Below are 20,827 nucleotides of genomic sequence, written 5' to 3' on the forward strand. Positions count from 1 at the left end.
GCATTCTAACTTGTGTACATGTTGAATTTTTCTTGAAGCACTTGTCCAATTTCAATTTATCAGCTTCACAGCAAACAGTTTCCATCTTTGCTATAGAGTCACACTGTAGACGAAAAATCCCCGAGGTCCATAACTTCTGAAGTAAGAAATTACTTTGCCTTGTTTTCCCTATCTATCTCATCAAGAGGATATCCAGCATATCCACATCATGCACATATCGCACGCCTAGGCCAAAATTTGAATCTCTCCTTGCAGTCTCTCACTCAATGTTGATATATTTGCATGCAGCTTTATGTTTCATTTCCTTCCCAATAACTAAAGCTGAGATTTCAAACTCTACAAGTAACTTTTTTTTGTTTTATGGCTTCAACAAGATCCTCTTTGCTGCTCATAAAATTCACATCTTTAAATGGATTAGCTTTAAATGCACTAGTGTTGATAGGAACATGGTAGGAATCATTAGAAGGTTAAAAAAGTCGTATTTAAGAAATGCATGCCATGGCCCTTTTGGTTGTTAAATTTGGTGATCAGATCTATAATTTCAAAATTATCTGATAGTTGTCTAGAATCACCTCTCAAAGAAGAATCAACTTGGTTTAAACCCTAGGTTCAATATGCTTTATTAATGGTGATCTGCTGAATAGATAAATCACATCGGTGATAGAGAATATGCAGAACAAGGAGTTCGATCTGCTAATAATACCGTATGAATTTTATATACTGAAAGAGGACTATCTTTTCTTATGCTGCTGATCAATCTTCATATGGAGGGAGAGATTGATATTAAATACCTTACGTGATGCCTGTGCTAAACAACACATCTCTTATCCAATCATCATGTCTCTCCTCCTAGAAGCGAGTATGTATTAATGCAACTAACTACAGAAATGTTAATACATTTAAACAAAGAATCGATTCACATATTAATAATTATTAATACCATTTTTATCATAACTAAATATTAATTAATTGGTTAACTAAGTTTTCTAATTCCGATTAGACAACTTAGTTGACTCAGTCAGATTGGAAGATTGCTTACCAACGCTAATCTTCAACACTCCCTCTTAGCTAAGGAGGAATCTTACTTAAGATCTAAGTCACATAGGTATCACCTCACTGTTTGATAGCAAGTAATATCCACCATTATGGCTTATCCATAGATATCACTTCACATGATACCCACCATTATGGCATATCCATAGATATCACTACATGGCATGTCCACGGATTTCACGTCACATGAAATCCACCATGAATCTCTTTATGTAATATCCACCATTATGGCTTATCCATGGATATCACGTCTCATGATATCCACCATTATGGCATATCCATAGATATTACTACTAGAGATATAAACCATTATGACATATCCATAGATATCACGTCCCATGATATCCATCATAATGGTATGATCAATCAATATCCTACGATCGTCACCTTACGATAATGATCAGATATACAAGTGTTCACTATTGAGAGATTGTCACCTCACAATAATGTTCACAGGGGCTCATCAAGCACTGAACCAAAATTGTCATGGAGTCACACACATGACATCCACCATGAACCATATCAGAGGGTGTAGATAAGGGCTTTCTCCTTAAGTCTCTCTCAAAGAGAAATGCAATCACAAGAGTTTACACTTTAAAACATCTTTTGAAAAGAAGAATACATTAGTGAATAGCATACCTTTCCACCATGTCTCTAACATAGTGATACTTGATCTCCACATGCTTTGACCTTTCATGAAATACAAGGTTGGAGTTTGCATCACTCTTGGTGTATTACAGTCTCACCAAGTATTCATCTATCCAGGAATATCATGATCTAGAAGTCAGCATAAAGGCCTTCCAACCTACATAAATGGGACTCCATCTCATGAATCATGGTCCTTTGACTGATCACTAGAGAAACCATCTTGACATGGTTCACTCCCTCTTAACCAATATAAACAATATCCTCGGATATCAATAGAAGCACATCCTCTTAGCTGCTCCCTCTGTCACGGAAGCATCCCCTGCTCACATGGGTCAAATCATGGAAGATATCTTTCTTTAGGAGACTCTCATCATTTGGTATTATCCTCATATGAATGGAAGTGCTAGATCCAAAACCACCATGGATCTACTGTCATAAGATCAAGTCCTAGGCAGGAATATGATCATCTTGAGATTTAGAACAAAATCCCCTTTCAGTATGCTCCCTCTCACTGAGAGAGCCCTCGTCTCAATCTTGGCTTTGTAACCCTAGATGCTATCATTACCAGCACAAGTGCCTCTATGGCTTTCACAAGTGAATTGTTGCACCTCTGCAGGTAGATATTTGTTTTATAAAAAAAATGGAAATGCAAAATCTCAGAATCTCCACTAAAGTCCTCTACATATTCCTCCTGAATTTTAATCTCTTCATCACAAATTAGAACTTCAAAACTCTATAGCCTGAAAAGCAACAAACTATGATTCTAAAGATCTCCTAAATGTAAGGGACAAATTTCTCATAGTAAATTGAAGAAATTTAAAAACACAAGATATCCAAATGTAGCTGTCGTAAGCGAACATCTACTTACAAAGTTGTTTCACAAATAACACGCATAATGTAATTGCATGAATTAACAAAAAGACTACATATTAAATTCATGAACATTATTCAACCATGCAATACTTATCTCTTTATTGATTCTGATGCAGCCACTTTACTTTTCCTGAAAATGCAAAGGAAATCCATTCCAAGGATGCACTAAGGTTTGAATTGTCTGCTGCTCCAAAGAGTGATGTTTCATTTAAGAGTCGCGTCCCTTTGAGAGAAGCTTTCGTTATTCTTTAATAATTATTAACTATTCTTTGCCTGATCGCACTCTTCTAATGATAATATGAATCCACTTGTAACGTCCCCATATGGGATATACAATTATTTTATCATATCTTTCTCTGATTTGATAATGGGAATGAATGTACCCCTTGCATTCCACTAAGGACAAGATGCTACTGTGTGTAATTTAATAACAATTCTGATCTGATTTGATCTGATCTAATCGATGGTTATCTTCCGCGATGCTTTGAATCCTCTTTATTTTACTGATTGGAGTTATATATTTTGGTCGTTCCTTTAAAGTATGCAAATAAAGGTGTTGAACCTGCATCTTATACCCCTTCAATCTGAAAGGTGGCATCCTTTGGATTCGATGAGTCAGCCTGATTCATAACCGACTTTTACATAATTATCGATTTGCTTGACCAAGGAGTTGTAATCGTTGTTACTACTAATTCTTGTGATCACTCCCCTATAATACGTGTCTTATCATAAGATACTCTATAATGTTCAATGTGCTATGCCTTAACGATTCTTTGCTTTCTCAATTATCGCTGACTAATCATGCGATTAGCATCGTCTCTTCATTTATTTCCCCCATCTGAATACGTATATCACGGCATTGAATATATGTATTGCATTTCTTGTTGTTGATGGTACGGCTACCTCATAAATGCATCAGTGGCTCATTGTTTGACCATCAACCTTCTCCAAATTGGTTGCTCCTCTATATGTACAATACTAAGACCATTCGAAAAGTATTAAGAGATCGCTGCATTGTGTTTTGGTCATTGCTCGATTATAACACTATCACCTTTATCGTTGTTCCACATTTCCTTTTGTAAATGGATCCCTCCATGTTATTCATCGTTGTTTTAGTCTTCCATGGTTTAACGACACCTACGGAACACGATGCTTGGTGTCTATGAATTCTATCAGAAGTATTCTCTTGAGAGCAATTACGTAGAAGAATATTACTTCTGACTTGATCCGTATTGTCACCTTATGGACTTGCTTGGATCGTGGATGCAAGCCACGAACATAGAATGTCTACCTCGATACAACTCTCCATCATTAATTTAATCGCTGAGTTTGGAACTAAGTCGCTGCTATCCTCAACTTGTTTCATCGATGTATTAGCAAATGCAGTCGCTGCCTTTTATCATTCTCTCAGATTGCTCCATTAATAAATAGCATCAGTAAGATCCCTAAGATCGATACCATGTTAAATTTGGTGATCAGATTTATAATTTCAAAATTATCTGATAGTTGTCTAGAATCACCTCTCAAAGAAGAATCAACTTGGTTTAAACCCTAGGTTCAATATTCTTTATTAATGGTGATCTGCTGAATAGATAGATCATGTCGGTGATAGAGAATATGTAGAACAAGGAGTTCAATCTGCTAATAATACCGTATGAATTTTATATACTGAAAGAGGACTATCTTTTCTTATGTTGCTGATCAATCTTCATATGGAGGGAGAGATTGATATTAAATACCTAACGTGATGCCTGTGCTAAACAACACATCTCTTATCCAATCATCATGTCTCTCCTCCTAGAAGTGAGTATGTATTAATGCGACTAACTACAGAAATGTTAATACATTTAAACAAAGAATCGATTCACATATTAATAATTACTAATACCATTTTTATCATAACTAAATATTAATTAATTGGTTAACTAAGTTGTCTAATTCCGATTAGACAACTTAGTTGACTCAGTCAGATTGGAAGATTGCTTACCAACGCTAATCTTCAACATGGTGAGTGCACACTTATAGTGAGAGAGGGGAGGAGCATGGTAAATCAGTATAAGCCAAACTTTTACTCATTTAAAATTTAACAAGCACAATAATAGCAAATAGACAAGATCCACACAATTAAGAACACAAGATTTATTTGGAAACCCTTTTGAAGAAAAACCATAGAGGACTGCTTGGATCTACTATCCAAATCTAGCTACAACAAAAATAAAATGATCTTACAATATTTGCAAGCACAAACACCAATCCTCACTTACAAAATTTGTAGGCACCAATCCCTGCAACTGAGCTCCAACTCAATGAGAGACACCAATCTCTTCTTTTAGGAGGCACCAATCTCTTTTTGCAAAATTTCACCTTGTCGATGTTCCTTCTTCAATGGATGATGAACATATTTTTCAGCACTTTCACACCTCATAAAGTATGTTCTGTATTAAATATGTTGTGCTCTATATTCGAATGACAAAACATTATCTCACAAACACTACTGACAAACACACTTCATCTTTTTATACCCCTTTGGGTGAAAAAATTAATTACCTAAAACACATAGGTCAGCCCTATAAAATTAAATCATAATAATAAAACATCTCTTTCAAAATAATATGACAGCTCTTTCAAGGAGTTTTTAGATCAATTTCAAAATTGGAGCTATTGAAGGTAAGTAAAATAGTATAAAATTTTACATTTTTATTATTTGATTGTGTTCTTTTTTTTTTTGCTCGGTAATAATATTTTATTTATTCATTTTCAATAAAAAAAAAGTACATCAGTGTTTTAAAGTAAACCTTCAGTCATCCACAAAACCCCTGGAAACCACCAAAAGCCGAAACCAGCTTGTCCGGGCTTACACATCAAAAAAGCACACCCCCTACCAATACCCCATTTCAGCTTTATCGAGCTTCAAAAAATTGCTCAAGACACAATTTACAGTTTTACAAACCAAATATCATCAACCTACCCTACACAACTACCACCAGAACTTGAAACAAAACGCGAGACAAAACTCCAAAAAACAGTAAATTTAAATGCAAAACAAGAAATTTCATAAACTGGCACCATGTGAGCTCCCCGAGTCTGCACCAGCCATCTACTCATGTGTCGCCTTCCTCTTCCGCGGTCGAAGCACTCTGCAACCCAAACCCTTCGCCCGCTCAATCACCACTTCCAATTCCATTATTTGCACAAAAACCTTCAAAGCCTCCCATCCATGTTTGGCTTCCGCTCTGCGGCGTTCTTTGAAGCGCCCCTCTCACAAAAGTACATAGGGAATGCATTTCCCAAAACATTCATGCTCCACATTTTCTACTCCTTCACGAACATCAAAACCTTCTCCTGGTATCACCCACTCAAGAAATGGGTCCATTCCATCCAGTTAATCCCTATGAACAATTGTCTCCATTACCCACTTCACTATTTGCTCGGACTCACCCAAATCCAATCCCCAAGCCATAATTAATGAATACACATCCATGTTTGTTCTGTACCTATGTCACAGGTCGCCAAAAACCTTACCCAGAATCAGATACACACACTTAACCAATCTTTCATCATTTTAAAGAAACATCCCCTTCAATCTCCTTTCAGTCATCTCACCGAAAAATGGCACAATTGTTTACTTGTCTTCAAGGTGAAATTTGCTTCCATGGTTTCTCTGCTTCCACAGTGCCACCACCCTTCTGCGCTTCACCACAAAGGCTTCTCCAACACAAAAGACATTGTCGAACCATCAAGAAAAGCGGACAGGCTAAATTTAAAAATAACTACCCCTACAAAATCGGCCATAAATGCAGAGTGTCCTCTTTACTTCGCCGCTCTTCTTCACATCACATCTCTGGATAATTCAGTCGTTAAGAAAGTTCAATAAATGCTTCAAACTGCCACCAAATTACTCAAAAAATTCTTCAAAAGTAAGTTGCCTAAAATCTTCAAGCCTTAATTCGCCAACCACACCAAACAATAAAGCCCATTTTGACAAGGTGTCAGCTTCCTTATTCCCGAATCTCCTAACATGACTGATACGAAAATCTTCAAGAGATGCTAATTCTTCTATTATTTTAGCAATTGGATTTAGAAGATGCCATGCATCGATTCTCCCCTTCACAATTGTCTGAATGATTATAAGGGAGTCACCCTCTAAATGGATTTTCAAAGCGCCCAAACTCTTACCAATTCTAATAGCTTTTAATGTTGCTAAAGCTTTGGCTACATTGTTTGTTCCTTCCTCCAACGTCTTCGCTCTAAATGCCAAAAACATCAACTTTCCAGTCTCGAACAATGAAACTTGCGCTTGACGGTCTAGGGTTCCCTTTAGATGCTCCATCAAAATTAATTTTCCACCATCCCTCCATCGTTTTTTCCCAAATAGCCTCAATCTGCTCTTTCCAAGCTGAATTAACCCAACCAAACCCCTTAACGGGCATTTGAATGTGTATTTTTATTCTTCTTTAAAGTTTGTTTATAAACTTTAAAACAAACTTTATTTTTACTTCAACACAATCGTCTTGAGACAAGTTCTGAAAGTTAGAGAGGCATTTTCTAACATGGTTGTGTTGTGAGGTATTCACACATCGCCCCATTGCAAATAGGGACCCCCCACTTTTTGCTTTCTAGGGTTAGTCCTTTTTTGCTTTCTAGGTTGTCTTAGAGTCTTTGCTATTAATCTTTGCATTGAAGGGATAGAGTTTCTCAGGTAGCTAGACGGTCATCATGTCAGGTTCGTCTCCTGAGTGGAGTGAAGTAAGTCATCAATTATGTTGCAAGAATGATTTATGGGTGAAAGACTTGAGGATTGAACAAATTGAGCAAAGTCAAGTGAAATGACTAAGTCAAGAGTCTTTCCTAAGGATGCGTACCTTGCTCCCTCACTAGAGCAAAATTTGCATAAGTACCTTGACCCCATACCTTGCTAAGGACATAGACTCCCGTACCTTCCGAAAGATCTAGAGCCAAATTGCCATGTCCTTGCCAAGGTCCTAGAGCGAAAATCTTCACAAGGACGTGTACCTTCCAAAGGTCCTAGAGCGAATTTCACCTCCAAGTGGCGTACCTTGCTAAGGTCCTAGGGCGAATGTCATTGTCAAGGATCTAGAGCAAATTTTCAAGCCATGTCCTTGGAGAGGTCCTAAAGTGAACTCAAAATCTTGTCCTTGCTACGACCCAATAGCAATTTTTATCTTCAAGGTCATGTCCTTCTTAAGGACATTGAGCGAATTTTCCATCTAATTCATGTCCTTGCCAAGGTCTTGGAGCGAAAATTGTCATATAGGTCATGTCCTTCCAAAGGAGGTGGAGCGAAATTATCACCTTGACCTTGTCCTTGTTGAGGGTCCAGAGCGAACTACATGCCTTGTCCTTGCCAAGGCCAGAGAGCGAAATTCTTTCAACAAGTCATGTACCTTACCAAGGTCATAGAGCGAATTTTCCATCTTATTCATGCCCTTGCCAAGGTCTTAGGGCGAAAATTTCACCAAGGTCGTGGACTTCCCTAAGGAACAAGAGCGAAAATTTTCATCATGAGCGTACCTTGCCAAGGTACAAGGGCGAAATTTCTACTAAGGTGATGTACCTCATCAAGGTCCCAGAGTGAATTTTCTTTTTGAGTCCTATCCTTGGAGAGGACATAGAGCGAACTTCATTTTAAGTCTTGTCCTCCCAACGGACATAGAATGAAATTGTTATTCGAGTCTTGTCCTTGTCAAGGTCAAAGAGTGAACTTCCATTATAGAGCCCGTCCTTCCTAAGGACACGAAGCAAGTTTTTGTTATGGGTCCTGTCCTTCCAAAGGACATGGAGCAAAATACCTACTTTGACCTTGTACTTGCAAAGGACGAAGAACAAATTTCATGCCCTGTCCTTCCAAGGGTCCTAGAGCGAATTTTATGTCTTGTCCTCCCTAAGGTCCTAAAGCGAACTCCTCTAATTCACATGTTTTGGCGCAAAAAAAAAAACTTATTCAATCTTCAAAATTCTAAAAAGGAGAGGATCAAGTCGGCTGGCATGATAGAAACAATTTTTTTATTTTTATTTTTTTAACTAAATCAGGTCGGCCATGCACTCAAGGGACATGACTCTTGCTGTAAGCACCAATAAAGGAAGGATTAAAACATTCATTTCAACCATTAATTCAAGTATATTCTTCTCCCCAAATGCAAATTTGAGAGCAGACCTACTGAATCTGACCAGCAAGACAGCGAATTTCTCCAACTAGATATCAGATTTTGTTAGCACATAAGCAAATATCATCAAAACATAAGTGAATTGCTCCAGCACAATGGCGAAATCAGACTTTGAAGGTGCAGACCCCATGATCAAGGAAGAAAAATTCAAGCATTAAAGATACAGATCTGATGCTTTAGGAAGGGGAATTCATTATATAGAAAGAGGAACCGAATGTACCCACCTAGGAGACATATCAGACAGCAAACTCATCATTAAGACAGCCCAAATTTGCCCTAGGACATTAAGTTTGCCTTCCACATAGTGAATTCATTGATTATTGTCAGTCCTTTGATCAGATTTAAAAGGAAATCATCAAAAATCAAAGATTAGATCAAGTTGTATATCATGTGTGTTTGATGTGCAATTGTTCATTTTGCAGGAGGTAAAGAAAGAGTTCAAATGGGCCAGGTTGAAGAAGATCGGTACGAGGATCTCAAGGAGAGAATTTCAGCACCAAGGTCAAGATACAAGGAAGACCTCTTCAAGAAGCTCCATTAGCATCAAGAACACCTCAAGTGCATGAAGAAGACTTAAAGTACTAAGAACCTACAAGCAGTAGAGCGTGATATCTTCAAGGTTCTCATTCTATCACATTGACACGGAGAGATCATAAGATGGCAAAGGGGAGATCATACAACCATCATGAGGCAAGATATACAAGCAAGGATTAAAGGAATGACTTGACCATGACAAATACTTCCTATCACCACCATACAAGATCAAGAGGAAACTTCATCAGCAAACACTAGAGCATGAAGGACAGATAACCCACATGATGGAAGAATGTTTGACAATCTTGATTTCCCTTCGGGAATCCAAGAATCAAAGTCATTACATAGAAGAGCTACATTCAACCAAGTGCATCATTCACTTAAAGTACATCATGAGAAGGAGAAAATCAACCCAAGTCATCACAGGACCTACATAGAGCACGATTGAAGGAGCAAGTAGTTTCAGAAGAGTTAATCAAAGTTTGCTTCTCATCATCATCATCACATTGAGCAACTGAATATTGTTGAGTATCAAGAGATATCTCTCAACATCCCTTCATGATGATGAATCAAATCAAGACTATGAAGTGCAAGATAAAGGTAGAATCCTAGTCATCGTCCCAGTCACTACCTCCACCAATCATAAAGGTTCCACTTCAACACGTCCAAGTTGAATGAAACAAGCTCATATATGAAGGCGCAAACTCCAATGTACCTACCTTTGATATCTATTGGTCTAGGCTCATTGAATGTAATTTTCTCATTGGCTAAGGAGAGTTGGTTGTAACAAACCCTAATTAGGGCTTCATTGTAAAATCTTGGCCATTCATTGTAAGTGAGCTCTCTATATAAAGCTCAAACTCTTCATTTGTAAAGGTTAATAGCAATAGCGAATAGTTAATAGCAAGAGGAGAATAAAATAGAAGAATAGAATAGCAATTAGAATGGAATAGGAGAAGGCAGAAATTGTTGCCTAAGTTGTAAAATGAACTTTATTTTCATTGAAGTTATGGTGAAGTGTATTGTTTCTTTACAACGTGCATGTTTTCTTGTTGGATCTTCATGTCAGATGGTAAATAATTAGATTGAATGGATGAATTTGTTGAATGCATTTGCATGGAATCCGCCCAGTCCATACCACTAGCCTCTTACTGATTGTAAGTGTGCCTTGTGTGGTCAACTAGAATGATATGAGCTTAACTTCAAATCGGTCTACATTCATTGCTTATGCATGAACTTGAATGGTGATCAATGTTTGATGGTATTGATTCGAACATCTTTAGAATGCCCTTAGAAGATTGGACTGAGTTTGTGTCAAATTGTTCAAGTGGATGGTGAGACCTCACTTAGTAAGATTCCATCTAATCATTCATCCATCTTCTTACATTCTAGGCCTTAAAATAGACTCTCTTAACCCTTCATCTCTTGCCATTTTTTCAATCTAGAGCTAGTTTAGGATCAAAAGCATCACCATATTGTAACATCAAATGATCTAAGTTCCAGCGAATCAAGCATTCAGGCATTCAAATGTAAGTCCCCTTGTGATTCCAGCATAATCACATCAACCAACAGAGCTTATACAATGTAGCGACCCTATATTCATGAACCTTGGAGTCTTCTCAAGTGATCCTTAAGCTAATCTTCAGCATTTGAGAGATTTTGTTCAAGAGAGGATAAGATACTTGAGGTATTTTATTTTGTGTTCGCATGTGCCTAAAAAACACATCAACAGGTTGTTAGCCAAAAATGGTCTAATGGCAACAAAAATTAAATGGATGATATTAGATGACTCATGGCAAGATCATGTGGAGTATCTCTTTATTTTCACCCAACCCATTTTGAGCATGATTTGCTATACAAGCATGGAGAAATATATGATGGCATCAACTGAATGATTGAGAAGATGAATGCAAAAATAAATGCAAAAAATCAAGAACTTGAAGAGACTTTCTTGAAACAAGTGCAACCAATTGGTGAAGAAAGATGGAACAAAATGACCACTCTATTACATCTTCTTGCCTTTGCTTTGACTCCAATATAATACAATTGTCAGATTCATTTTTGTGCTAGGAAGGCTTCCCCCATATAAAGATTTTAGAGATGCTAAAGAGTAAAAGGCAGCATTCATTAAGCTCTTCTCTGAAACTAAATTGCAAGATATAGTCACGAGTGAGTTCATTGATTTTGTGCACTCAAATGGTCAAACTTCAAAGTATTGAGCCTCTTTGTGATAGTTTCTAAAAGGATGTTAATAGTTGGTAGTGTACTTCCATGGTCAATTCTTCCAAAATGTGCAGCCACTTGCAATTAAAATTTTATCTAATTTAATTAAGTTTGATAATAAAAAAAATTGTTTTTAAAGTTTCATTTATAGTTTTTTTTATAGTGTATATTTTTAACTGTTTACTTTGTTTTCATAGGTTGCTAGTTCATCTGCATCTGAGAAGAATTGGAGCACAATTTCTTTCAACCACTCAGCAAAGAACAATAAATTGCACTCAAAAAGAATGGAGAACTTAGTATATGTGCATTCCGACTTGCATCTCCTTTCACACAAACAACATGACTACAAGGAAGGGGAGACAAAGTTGAGGGATACAGAACCAAAGCATACTGAATTGGATGCATCCACTTCCCAAGATATTGCATTTGAGGAGTCTGAAAGATAGCACACTCTTAGTGCAAGTGGCACTGACAATGGCACTAGCACTACTTTTGGTTCATCCAATGTTCCTACATCATCTAATGTCAATGATGATGATGATGATATTGATGATTTGGAAAATACATTTGATGATTAAAACTCAAAACTATTTGTTGAGCTTGATATTATTATTTTGATATTGAACTTGAAGTTTGAATGATAAAAATTTACTGTGCATGTTTTAAATGATATTCAAGTTTATGGTGGTTTTGTCGTTTATATGATGCTATGTTGTTTATGTGCTTTTTGTCACTATCATCCCCAAAACACGTGCTCATGTTTCATGCCAGCCCCCATCCCAGAAATGTTGTGGAACATACTAGTCATATGAACACAAGTACATTGAAGGACAGGCAAAACATTGGGGAGAATACAAATGAGAGCTCTACATCTCTATCCAAGACTTGATCGAGACATATCTAACAATTAGAAGCGATCAGTGCATTACCTAAACATCAAACATGAACTTAGACAACCTTATCCCAACATAGAATCTTTATTTAAGACCATTGCTGACATAATACATAATGTCGAGCCATGTAGTACAAGGTAAACTCCTAAGTAATAAATAGACACCTAAGATAGATTGGCCAGCATTACAAAATAGTGAGGATGATTTACTAAGGAATAATCAAAGCTTACTAGGTTACTAGTGCAATTTTTACATATATATCCTAATATTAGGATTTTTTTTGTCTAGCAAACATGTTCATCTAGGGGATTTGGGGATTTAATGAAAATAGAACACAGAAATCATATTAGAAAAATAACCGGAGTAGCATAGGACCAAAAAGTGCAGACCTTTAGCCAAATCTTTTGCCTATTCAGTGATCCACCATCTAGTAGAGGCATGACATTGATAGACTCCTTATTAGCCAGTCCAACATTCTTCGGATAGCTTGCTGCAAGCAAACGGGCTGCTTTTGTAACCTGTAAAAGGAGCGACTCAAATATATCAAAGAACATAAGAAAAAAAATTAAAAATTAACTGCACAACCATTTATCTATAGATCGAAGTCTGCTAAATCAGTAATCTGACCTGCATTCCAAGTTCCCTTGTTGGTACAACAATGAGTGCTTGCACGGCTGTTCGACGTGCATCAACAACAGCAAAAATTGCCAGCAAGTAAGCAAGAGTCTTTCCAGATCCAGTCTACAGGAGCACATCGATCATCCACTTAAATTAATCTGGATACTATCACAATTATGAATTATAAGCCACACATAGCTCAATCCATAGCAAACAAATAGATAACACTCAAATTGGTAGACATCGAATAGCAGCAAATTTTAGATAATTATGGAAAACAAAAAAATTAATCAATATCATCTAGTCCAAAGAACAATGAAATTGAGAAAGGGATGGTGGCAAATAGAATATGATGAGATCAAGTGATAAATCATAAAGGCAATCATAGTGGATTGCTATTTTCAAATCCCCAAGAGATATGTTACAAGGTTAAATGTATAAGTGTTGAACAGTGAATGGGTAAACTATCACATCCAATCCTAGGTGTGGCATACCTAACACACGAGACTAAGCTACGATACCGGGTTTTTGGCATATGGACTAGAATCTAAGCCTAGTGTGGTAGCGGTTTGTCCTAGGCACCCAAGATGCACCGAAACAAACCCGGGCATACTCAAGCGTACTCGGCCATGTGGTCACCAAAAAACAGCCCCACCACTTTAAAAAACCACTTTTAATTTTTAATGCTAAAAAATGTTGGTCTAACCCTAATTTCGCCCATTTGACTCCATTTTGACCTTCTCTTGGCTCATTCACTCATTCTTTCCTCCACGCTTGCATTTTTCACCACTTTTTCTTCCAAGCATATTTTGAAGGTGGTTGCATTTTTCTTCAAAGGTGAAGGCTACAAAGGTGTGAGACATGCATCAAAGGCTTAGGAATCATTGGAGAAGGCAGATTTAGCCATCAAAGGTGAGTGAATCCTCATTAATTTCAAGTTTTTCAAGTTTATTTTAATAAATTTCAAGTTTTTTTTTTTAATTTTTTAAAAAGTTTTGAATATTATTTTACACTTTGTATGCATAATAGAAGATTATAATGCTGAATTGTTTCCAATTTTTTTCAATAATGTTTTGAGTTTTCCATTTTAGGTTCATTATTCATACGTAATGGCTGCAAGTGAAAAATCTACCTGTAGTTCAGTTACCCGAGCCCGAACTAAAGCGAGCCCTTTTAAAATTGATGACAATTCGCCACTTTGGCATTAGACAACGATGATCAAGCAAATGGCTGGTGGTGGGAGTTTTCTTTGGCGGTGTAACCATTGTGGTATAGAGTATACCAACTCATACTATTGAGTGAAAGGTCGCTTTTGCACCATCCCTAGACGCAGAATAAAAGCTTGTAAGGGGCCAACTAACAAAGGGCTGCCAAAAGCTCTAATCTTGCAATATATTAGAGAACAAGAGGAAGCCGACAAGAGAAGCAAAAAAACAAAGACTGATCATCCTCTTGCCAAGGCAACCTCGAAGAGCCTAGTGGCTCCAAAAGACCGGCTAGCCCACATCCTTTCATGGCAATGCCACCACCTTCAGAACCAGAGGATATTGTGATTGCAAAAAAAAGAGGCCCATTGGATAGGACCTTCAAAAATGAAATCAGAGAGGTGCCACTTGTGGTTGTGCCAAGTGCCAGCATTTGGGAGTGAGCTACCTCAGGTTGATATTCCATTAATTACTTCACTAAAACTATAACCATGATACCAATTTTAGAGTGTACTAGTTCTTGTAATGGATGCTGCTTCTTTATTTCAAATTTTGTGATCTCTTTTGGCACTTGATTTGCCCATTCTTACTTTTTATACCAGTTGCCACAGTGTAGCCTTTTGGACCCAACCTATGTCACTGATTGATCATTAATATTCTTGAAAGTTTCGATCACATCTTACATGTGTTGTTGTTCAACTAATATATCCAACTCTATCTTCTAGGTTTCCCTTGTGACAACTGCAAAAAAAATACTTATCCTCTTCTTCACTTTCTATTTCAACAATATTTGTTGATTTTCATTTCATCGGTAGCACCACATTCTATACGTAACTTGTACCCATGTGCATTGGGATTTTATTTTGCAAATGCCCACATTTGTTGCATTTTCTGAATTTACATTATACGTCAGTCTTTCTTATCTTGAATGAGAGGAGTTCTTGGATTTGCTACCACTGATATTTTTACTTGCCAACCTTAAATTTCTTTGATGGAAAAACCCTCTACTTGAAAGTTCTTGTAGCATCACCATGCGTTATGTTTCCACAGTATTAACTAATATCACATGCTCTTACATTTCAGATGGCAACCAATGAGCTAGGCCTAGCACAACTCCTTAGCCTTTCAAATTTTAACCCAGTCCAACTCCCAATTTCCTAATGGTATCCTGGCACAAATCACATCCATTACTTATACTGAAATAGGTGCCAATAGAATTTCTGGGTTCTACTGCCATGTAAATTCTAGCTTGTAACCGTATTTACCTTCCTTATGGTCATACTAAACTCTTCAAGGACAGTAGTAGCACACCAAAGACTAAATCTACTATAAGAGAACGTGTTCATCACAAAATAAGCCAATTGGCAACCAAAAGCTCAGATAACAAAAAGCACTTAAATATAGCCATGCACAAGCATTAAAATATAGTTGCTGTACATAACAATTAGAAAATTTTACCATATAAATGAAAATTGAGATAAGTGTAGAAAAAAACCTTTACCAAATATGCTATGAATACTTTAGTCTTTAGTTCTACAGCCTAAAGTGTTACAATTGTTTAGTTCTTTCATTAATATAACCCTAATTACATATTAGTTAAAAGGAAGTTTAACCGCATCAACAACTAGAATTATTATGTATGAAAGATGAGAATACGAAAAAAAGCTAAAAGCTCAGGCTTGCCTTTAAGAGGTTATGAAAGCTAACAGTACCAACTCCAGACCATTTGTGTGTTTTTTGGTATTTGAATGCAGCTGCATTCTTAGCATGCTTGTATCTACATGGATTTATTCTATGCTTCTAGTGGTTAAACATATGAATAAAGCAAGTGACATATCAAGGCTGAAAAAAAAACTGTGTGGAAGAAAGAACCACCTGAGCATGTATGATACAGTCCACTCCAGACAGGACTACTGGTAACGCCTGCTCCTGAACATCAGTAGCGACTGCAAAGCCAACCTCCTCTATCCTGAAAGAGGATAAGTAAAATAAGTAAACTCCTTGAATTTCAATTATAACTTCAGCTATGTTATAATTTGTCCCCATAACCAAAGAAGTTAGCCAAGGTGCAAGACCTGTAGCTCTTTCTCAAGTGCCGTAACCAACCCAAGATATTAAACGTACGTACAACTTAAGTAATCATGTGATGTAACTGTCAGAGATCCAAAGATTAGCCTTTGGAACTTTTGAGAACTGAAGAGTTTCATTTATGGCCTCACTGCTAATAGTTCATCGAAAGTTGCCAGGTGACAACTTCACTAGCATAACGACCTAACTACTAAGTGAAATCAGGAAGGTGAATGACAAACAGTTGTTATACTCTGTAAACCACTATTGCAGCAAAAACTCACCATAAATCTGCATACACCCATTTTTAAGTGTCCTTATTTACATGAATTCGACAACAATTGATGTTTAAATCATGGTGATAATGGCTGGTAAAGTGAGTGTTGTCAGAAGTTCAAGAATTTAATTAGTTTCACATGTTTACAAGTTCGTGCTTGCAAGATCTTGTAATTGCCCATGCTTTCACCATATCATTTCACCAACAATAAATGCAAACTTACAAAATAGGTTAAATAACTCCTATACTAATTTACAACTACTCATTTAAAATAGAAATTCCAACCTTCGCATGGATGATTCCTTCTCATCTTTTTCAATTATTTTGATCAGCATGAAAGACACAGTTAGGGCATGGTCCCATAGAGGTCCTTTCCACTCCAATTTTTCTGCAACATACGGCTCCACGCAATGTTATATTTCTGCAACAAGAAGTGTGACAATCTCTTTCACTCAAATAAGAATGAATGGCAAGTTTTTTGATAGACACCAGAGAGGAAAGATTTCTCCCACCTGCTTAAAAGGTTAGTTGCCAACTGGTGGTTCCCAGTGGCTTTAGATGCTCATAAAATTCATAATTGAGATATTAAATGCCTCATTCCATTTCCTGGTAAATTGCATCTGAGTGGAATGATGTAGATTCCTTGAAAATAGCCCTTTCCCATAGACGTTTAGCCTCAAAATAGTTAATGTCCAAACCTGCGATGCTCTTAAATATAGGAAAAGAAAAGTTGTGTCTTTTAAGGTCGATGATTACTTGCACACCAGCACTTAACCATTCTTAGAACACAAGGTGTACATGCTCCACTACCCTTCGGAATCACCCATGTTCCTCCAAGATGGAATCATAGGTATTTCACCGTTAGGCCAATTCAAGTGCACTCAAGTCCAAATGTACTGACAATGAAGCTCTTAAGAATGTCATCCATTTTCAAATCTCCCAAATGCAATGAAGCAGCCCATAACTCTAGTGACCTGGCTATCACCCAATGGTTAGAGAGTGAGTTGTGGTGCCAATCTCTCATCCGTAGTAAGAAAACCCATAACATAGCAAGTTACTTCTTTATGCAAGTTTTGTCTTCTATTGATTTGAATTTAAAATTCCACAAGATTCCTCATCCTTGTGTCTTCAAAGAGTTACAACATGGTATTCATTCCTATTGCCTCCGTATACCTAACCCAATATCATTGTATGACGGCCATTCAATTTCTAAAAGTCATGTGGTGCAGATATTCTGTCTTCCCGTACTTCCTTGGGCATGGCCCATCGACCTGTGCTTTACACAAGTGACCTAGTTTATGTGAACTTAGTACTTATCCTTATTTGGGCTACATGTATCTTTTCCATCCATTTGACTTCTGCCACTGTACATACATTCATACACAGTTTCTCAAAATATTCGGAAGTGACATTAAATCTGGTCGTGTTTTATGAATATTAGGAGGAGTATATAGGCAGAAATAAAAAAGAATGATAAGATAAAATTTATGAAACTTCCACAGTCCATAATGATTTGTTTCTAATTCTTCTGGATTTGACCGTGTAGATTTTTGATGTTGCCAAATCCAGAAGAATTAGAAACGAAGATTTTCACAAATTTAATAAGTACCGATTCATATAATATTATATTATTAAGTGTGAAACAGCTGGATGGAAAACAACTAAGAAAGATTGAGTAAAGAGTGTGTGTAATATGTCAGCCAGGCACAGTAAAAATAAAGAAGCATTTCATCATGGGATGTCCTGCCTACAATGAATTCAGATTTGCTATATGGAAATCTTAATAGTAAAATCCATACAAGAACTCTTCAAAGAGGCAAGATTAAAAAAGCTTGGGAAATTTATAGTCAAGAATAAAACTGAATCGTAAGGAAGCAGCTTGTCCCAATTTAGTCCCTTCAATAAGCAGACAGTTGCGAGATTCTTCGTCCCATAGCCGGCCCGTTGGGTCTCGTGAACATAATTGATACAATTTCGTTTCACATTAAAATCCTCATTTTTATTAAAGCAATACATAAGCTTAATTTTTGGAAGGCAGCAAATTCAATTCCTGAGATATTGTAGTATTTATTTTCCATGTTGTTATTTGTTCAGAGGATAATAAGTTTTCCTATGCTTTTTGCAGTTCATAGGTATTCGATACACCATTTGTCCACCTGCTTCAACTTAGAGCCAAGGGCTATCCAATCTTCCAAATTCGTCAAAACTATTCTCTTAATAATTAGAAAAAGTGAAATGGACTTTTAATCCAGCCAATAGCTACACACACTAAGAAGCCCCCCCAAAGTTCACCGAAGCAAAACAATAATAATATTATTATAGAATTCTTTTATAAATATATAAAACAAATAAAACAGAGTTGTACCTGTCCAGAATGTAACCAGGAACTGCATTGCCGCACAGCTCTCTTAATGCCTTCCTCTCTGATTTATGTGCCCCGCAGTCATTTTCATTTGGAAGCCTTTCAATTGGAACAGAATTACACATAAATGGTTTCACTCTTTGACGTCTATTTGAGGTAATGGACGGCCATGAGGGGATATTAATAAGGAAATTTGAAAGATTAGCATGAACATTAAAATTGCCTATAGAAGTAGTAGTTAATGAAGGCCGCCATGGAAGTCCTTGTACATTTGTGGCGCCTAAAACCGCCCAGTTCGCCATTAAAGTCTTTTTTTCGCATTGGCAGGTGTAAGCTTGCAGGATAAGCATTCAACCCTCCACACAGGAAACTCCCTATGCAACGTATTTAGTACTGCAATTTCAAAACCATGATGCGAATAAATGTTTTGTGTTAGATTTGAGTAGAAATATATAGATATATCTTATTATTATTATTATTATTATTATAAATATTCCTATCATGCATATGTGTATATATATGTAATATTTAGTTGATAGAATATTTTTATATATGTTTAGTGGTTATTTAATAACATTTTAGGTACTCTTATTAGTTTATAATAATTTATAAGTATAATAATTTTTAAAAATTTAATAAATGTATTAAAAAGGTGATTTTCTTTGTAATATAATTTTTTTAAATGAATAATTGTTGTAAAGATGTCAAAAATAGGTATAATAAGTTTCAATTATAAGAAAAAATTGTTATTATATATAAAAACTCATGTTTGTTCTTCTTTTTCTTTGAAAAGCTTGTATATCCATTTGGTTACAATCATGTTTCTAGAGCAAGGATTTTCTTCAACTTGTCTATAGAAGAAGAAAAATAGGTAAAAGAAAGACGTCTCTCTTCAATTTCTTGAAAGGTATTCCAATGTAAAACTTAGAAGCCAATTTGAAGTTTGGGATGACTTCTTTTTAGTCTTAAACATGTGTGACAACATATAAAAATTAATAGACCATAACAATGACTATTAAAATGATCCCTGCAATCATCAAGTAAAATCTTAACTTGTATCTAGTATTGCATTTTATATGTAATTATTTACCAATCAAAGGAAGCAAGGTTTTAATAGTTAGATCTTTCATTTATGATATGTTCAGATTCTAATTTGATTTAACTATAATGACCATGTGATGTGCACAAAGTTACAAAATAGGCCCAACCCCTATATTCTAATTAGCTAGGGATAATATAATAAGCACACCACAATCACATATATACATTGATATTTAACACTAAAAAAATTATAATCTATAAATAAATCATTTAATGCAGTGTTTCCATAATTGAACATTCTCGAAACCTTGAAGGTTTACAGAGCTTAATGTTTTTTTAATACATAAGATAATTGTATTGATCAAAAAATATCTTTACATCTAATTGCTAAAATTAGGTCCTTCCAAGAACACCTTGTGGGAGCAAGAGCTCAAAACACCATTAACATATTGTAAAGGAACCTAAGCCTCTATTACAATAGAGACATGGGAGTTGATCCCACAAAAAAGAGAAGTAATTGCGAATGTTTAAGGTCATGCTTGATTGTTCGATGGAGTAAAAAATCATAACCAACTAAAAGTGCCAACAAAAATTAGGGCATCGTTGAGTTAATCTCCATAATCATGAATGTTTCTATTGTAGAGAAAAAATAAACTTAGCATGTCTTCAATGATCCTCACACTACTCTTTTATAATCCTTTGGAGAAACTCTTCAAATTCACCCTCCTAGCTTCTTTCTCTCTTCATAATTTCCTTTCTTCTAGTTTTAAAATTTTAACTTGGGAAATAGTAAAGTGGGTCATTGACATAAAAGTGGTCACTTAAAACTTGGGAATTAATGACCTTGT

At 36.2% G+C, this 20,827-nt stretch overlaps 1 protein-coding gene and 1 long non-coding RNA gene across 10 annotated transcripts in view; one reads left to right on the top strand and one right to left on the bottom strand.

Annotated features, from left to right (window-relative positions):
- LOC131070667 (uncharacterized) overlaps positions 1-12,180 on the top strand; it is a 121,404-nt gene extending 109,224 nt beyond the window's left edge. For all 4 annotated transcript variants that reach the window (XR_009112381.2, XR_009112380.2, XR_009112383.2 and 1 more), the window contains exon 8: positions 11,714-12,180. This is a non-coding gene — a long non-coding RNA (uncharacterized LOC131070667). The remainder of the gene's footprint in view (positions 1-11,713) is intronic.
- Positions 1-19,356, bottom strand: part of LOC131070665 (DEAD-box ATP-dependent RNA helicase 58, chloroplastic) — a 95,424-nt gene extending 76,068 nt beyond the window's left edge. For 5 of the 6 annotated variants that reach the window (XM_058006251.2, XM_058006250.2, XM_059221640.1 and 2 more), the window contains exons 1-4: positions 18,942-19,356; positions 16,108-16,201; positions 13,037-13,150; positions 12,799-12,927 (exon numbers count right to left, since the gene is read on the bottom strand). In XM_058006251.2, the coding sequence (XP_057862234.2) occupies positions 12,799-12,927; positions 13,037-13,150; positions 16,108-16,201; positions 18,942-19,288 (684 nt within the window). In that variant the 5' untranslated portion in view covers positions 19,289-19,356. Of the gene's footprint in view, positions 1-12,798; positions 12,928-13,036; positions 13,193-16,107; positions 16,202-18,941 lie in introns of those variants that run through there. The other variant, XM_059221641.1, reaches the window with a different exon arrangement.
- Between the last annotated feature and the right edge of the window lie 1,471 nt (positions 19,357-20,827).

Source organism: Cryptomeria japonica, chromosome 5, assembly GCF_030272615.1.
Source record: "Cryptomeria japonica chromosome 5, Sugi_1.0, whole genome shotgun sequence".
NCBI classification, from domain to species: Eukaryota; Viridiplantae; Streptophyta; class Pinopsida; order Cupressales; family Cupressaceae; genus Cryptomeria; species Cryptomeria japonica.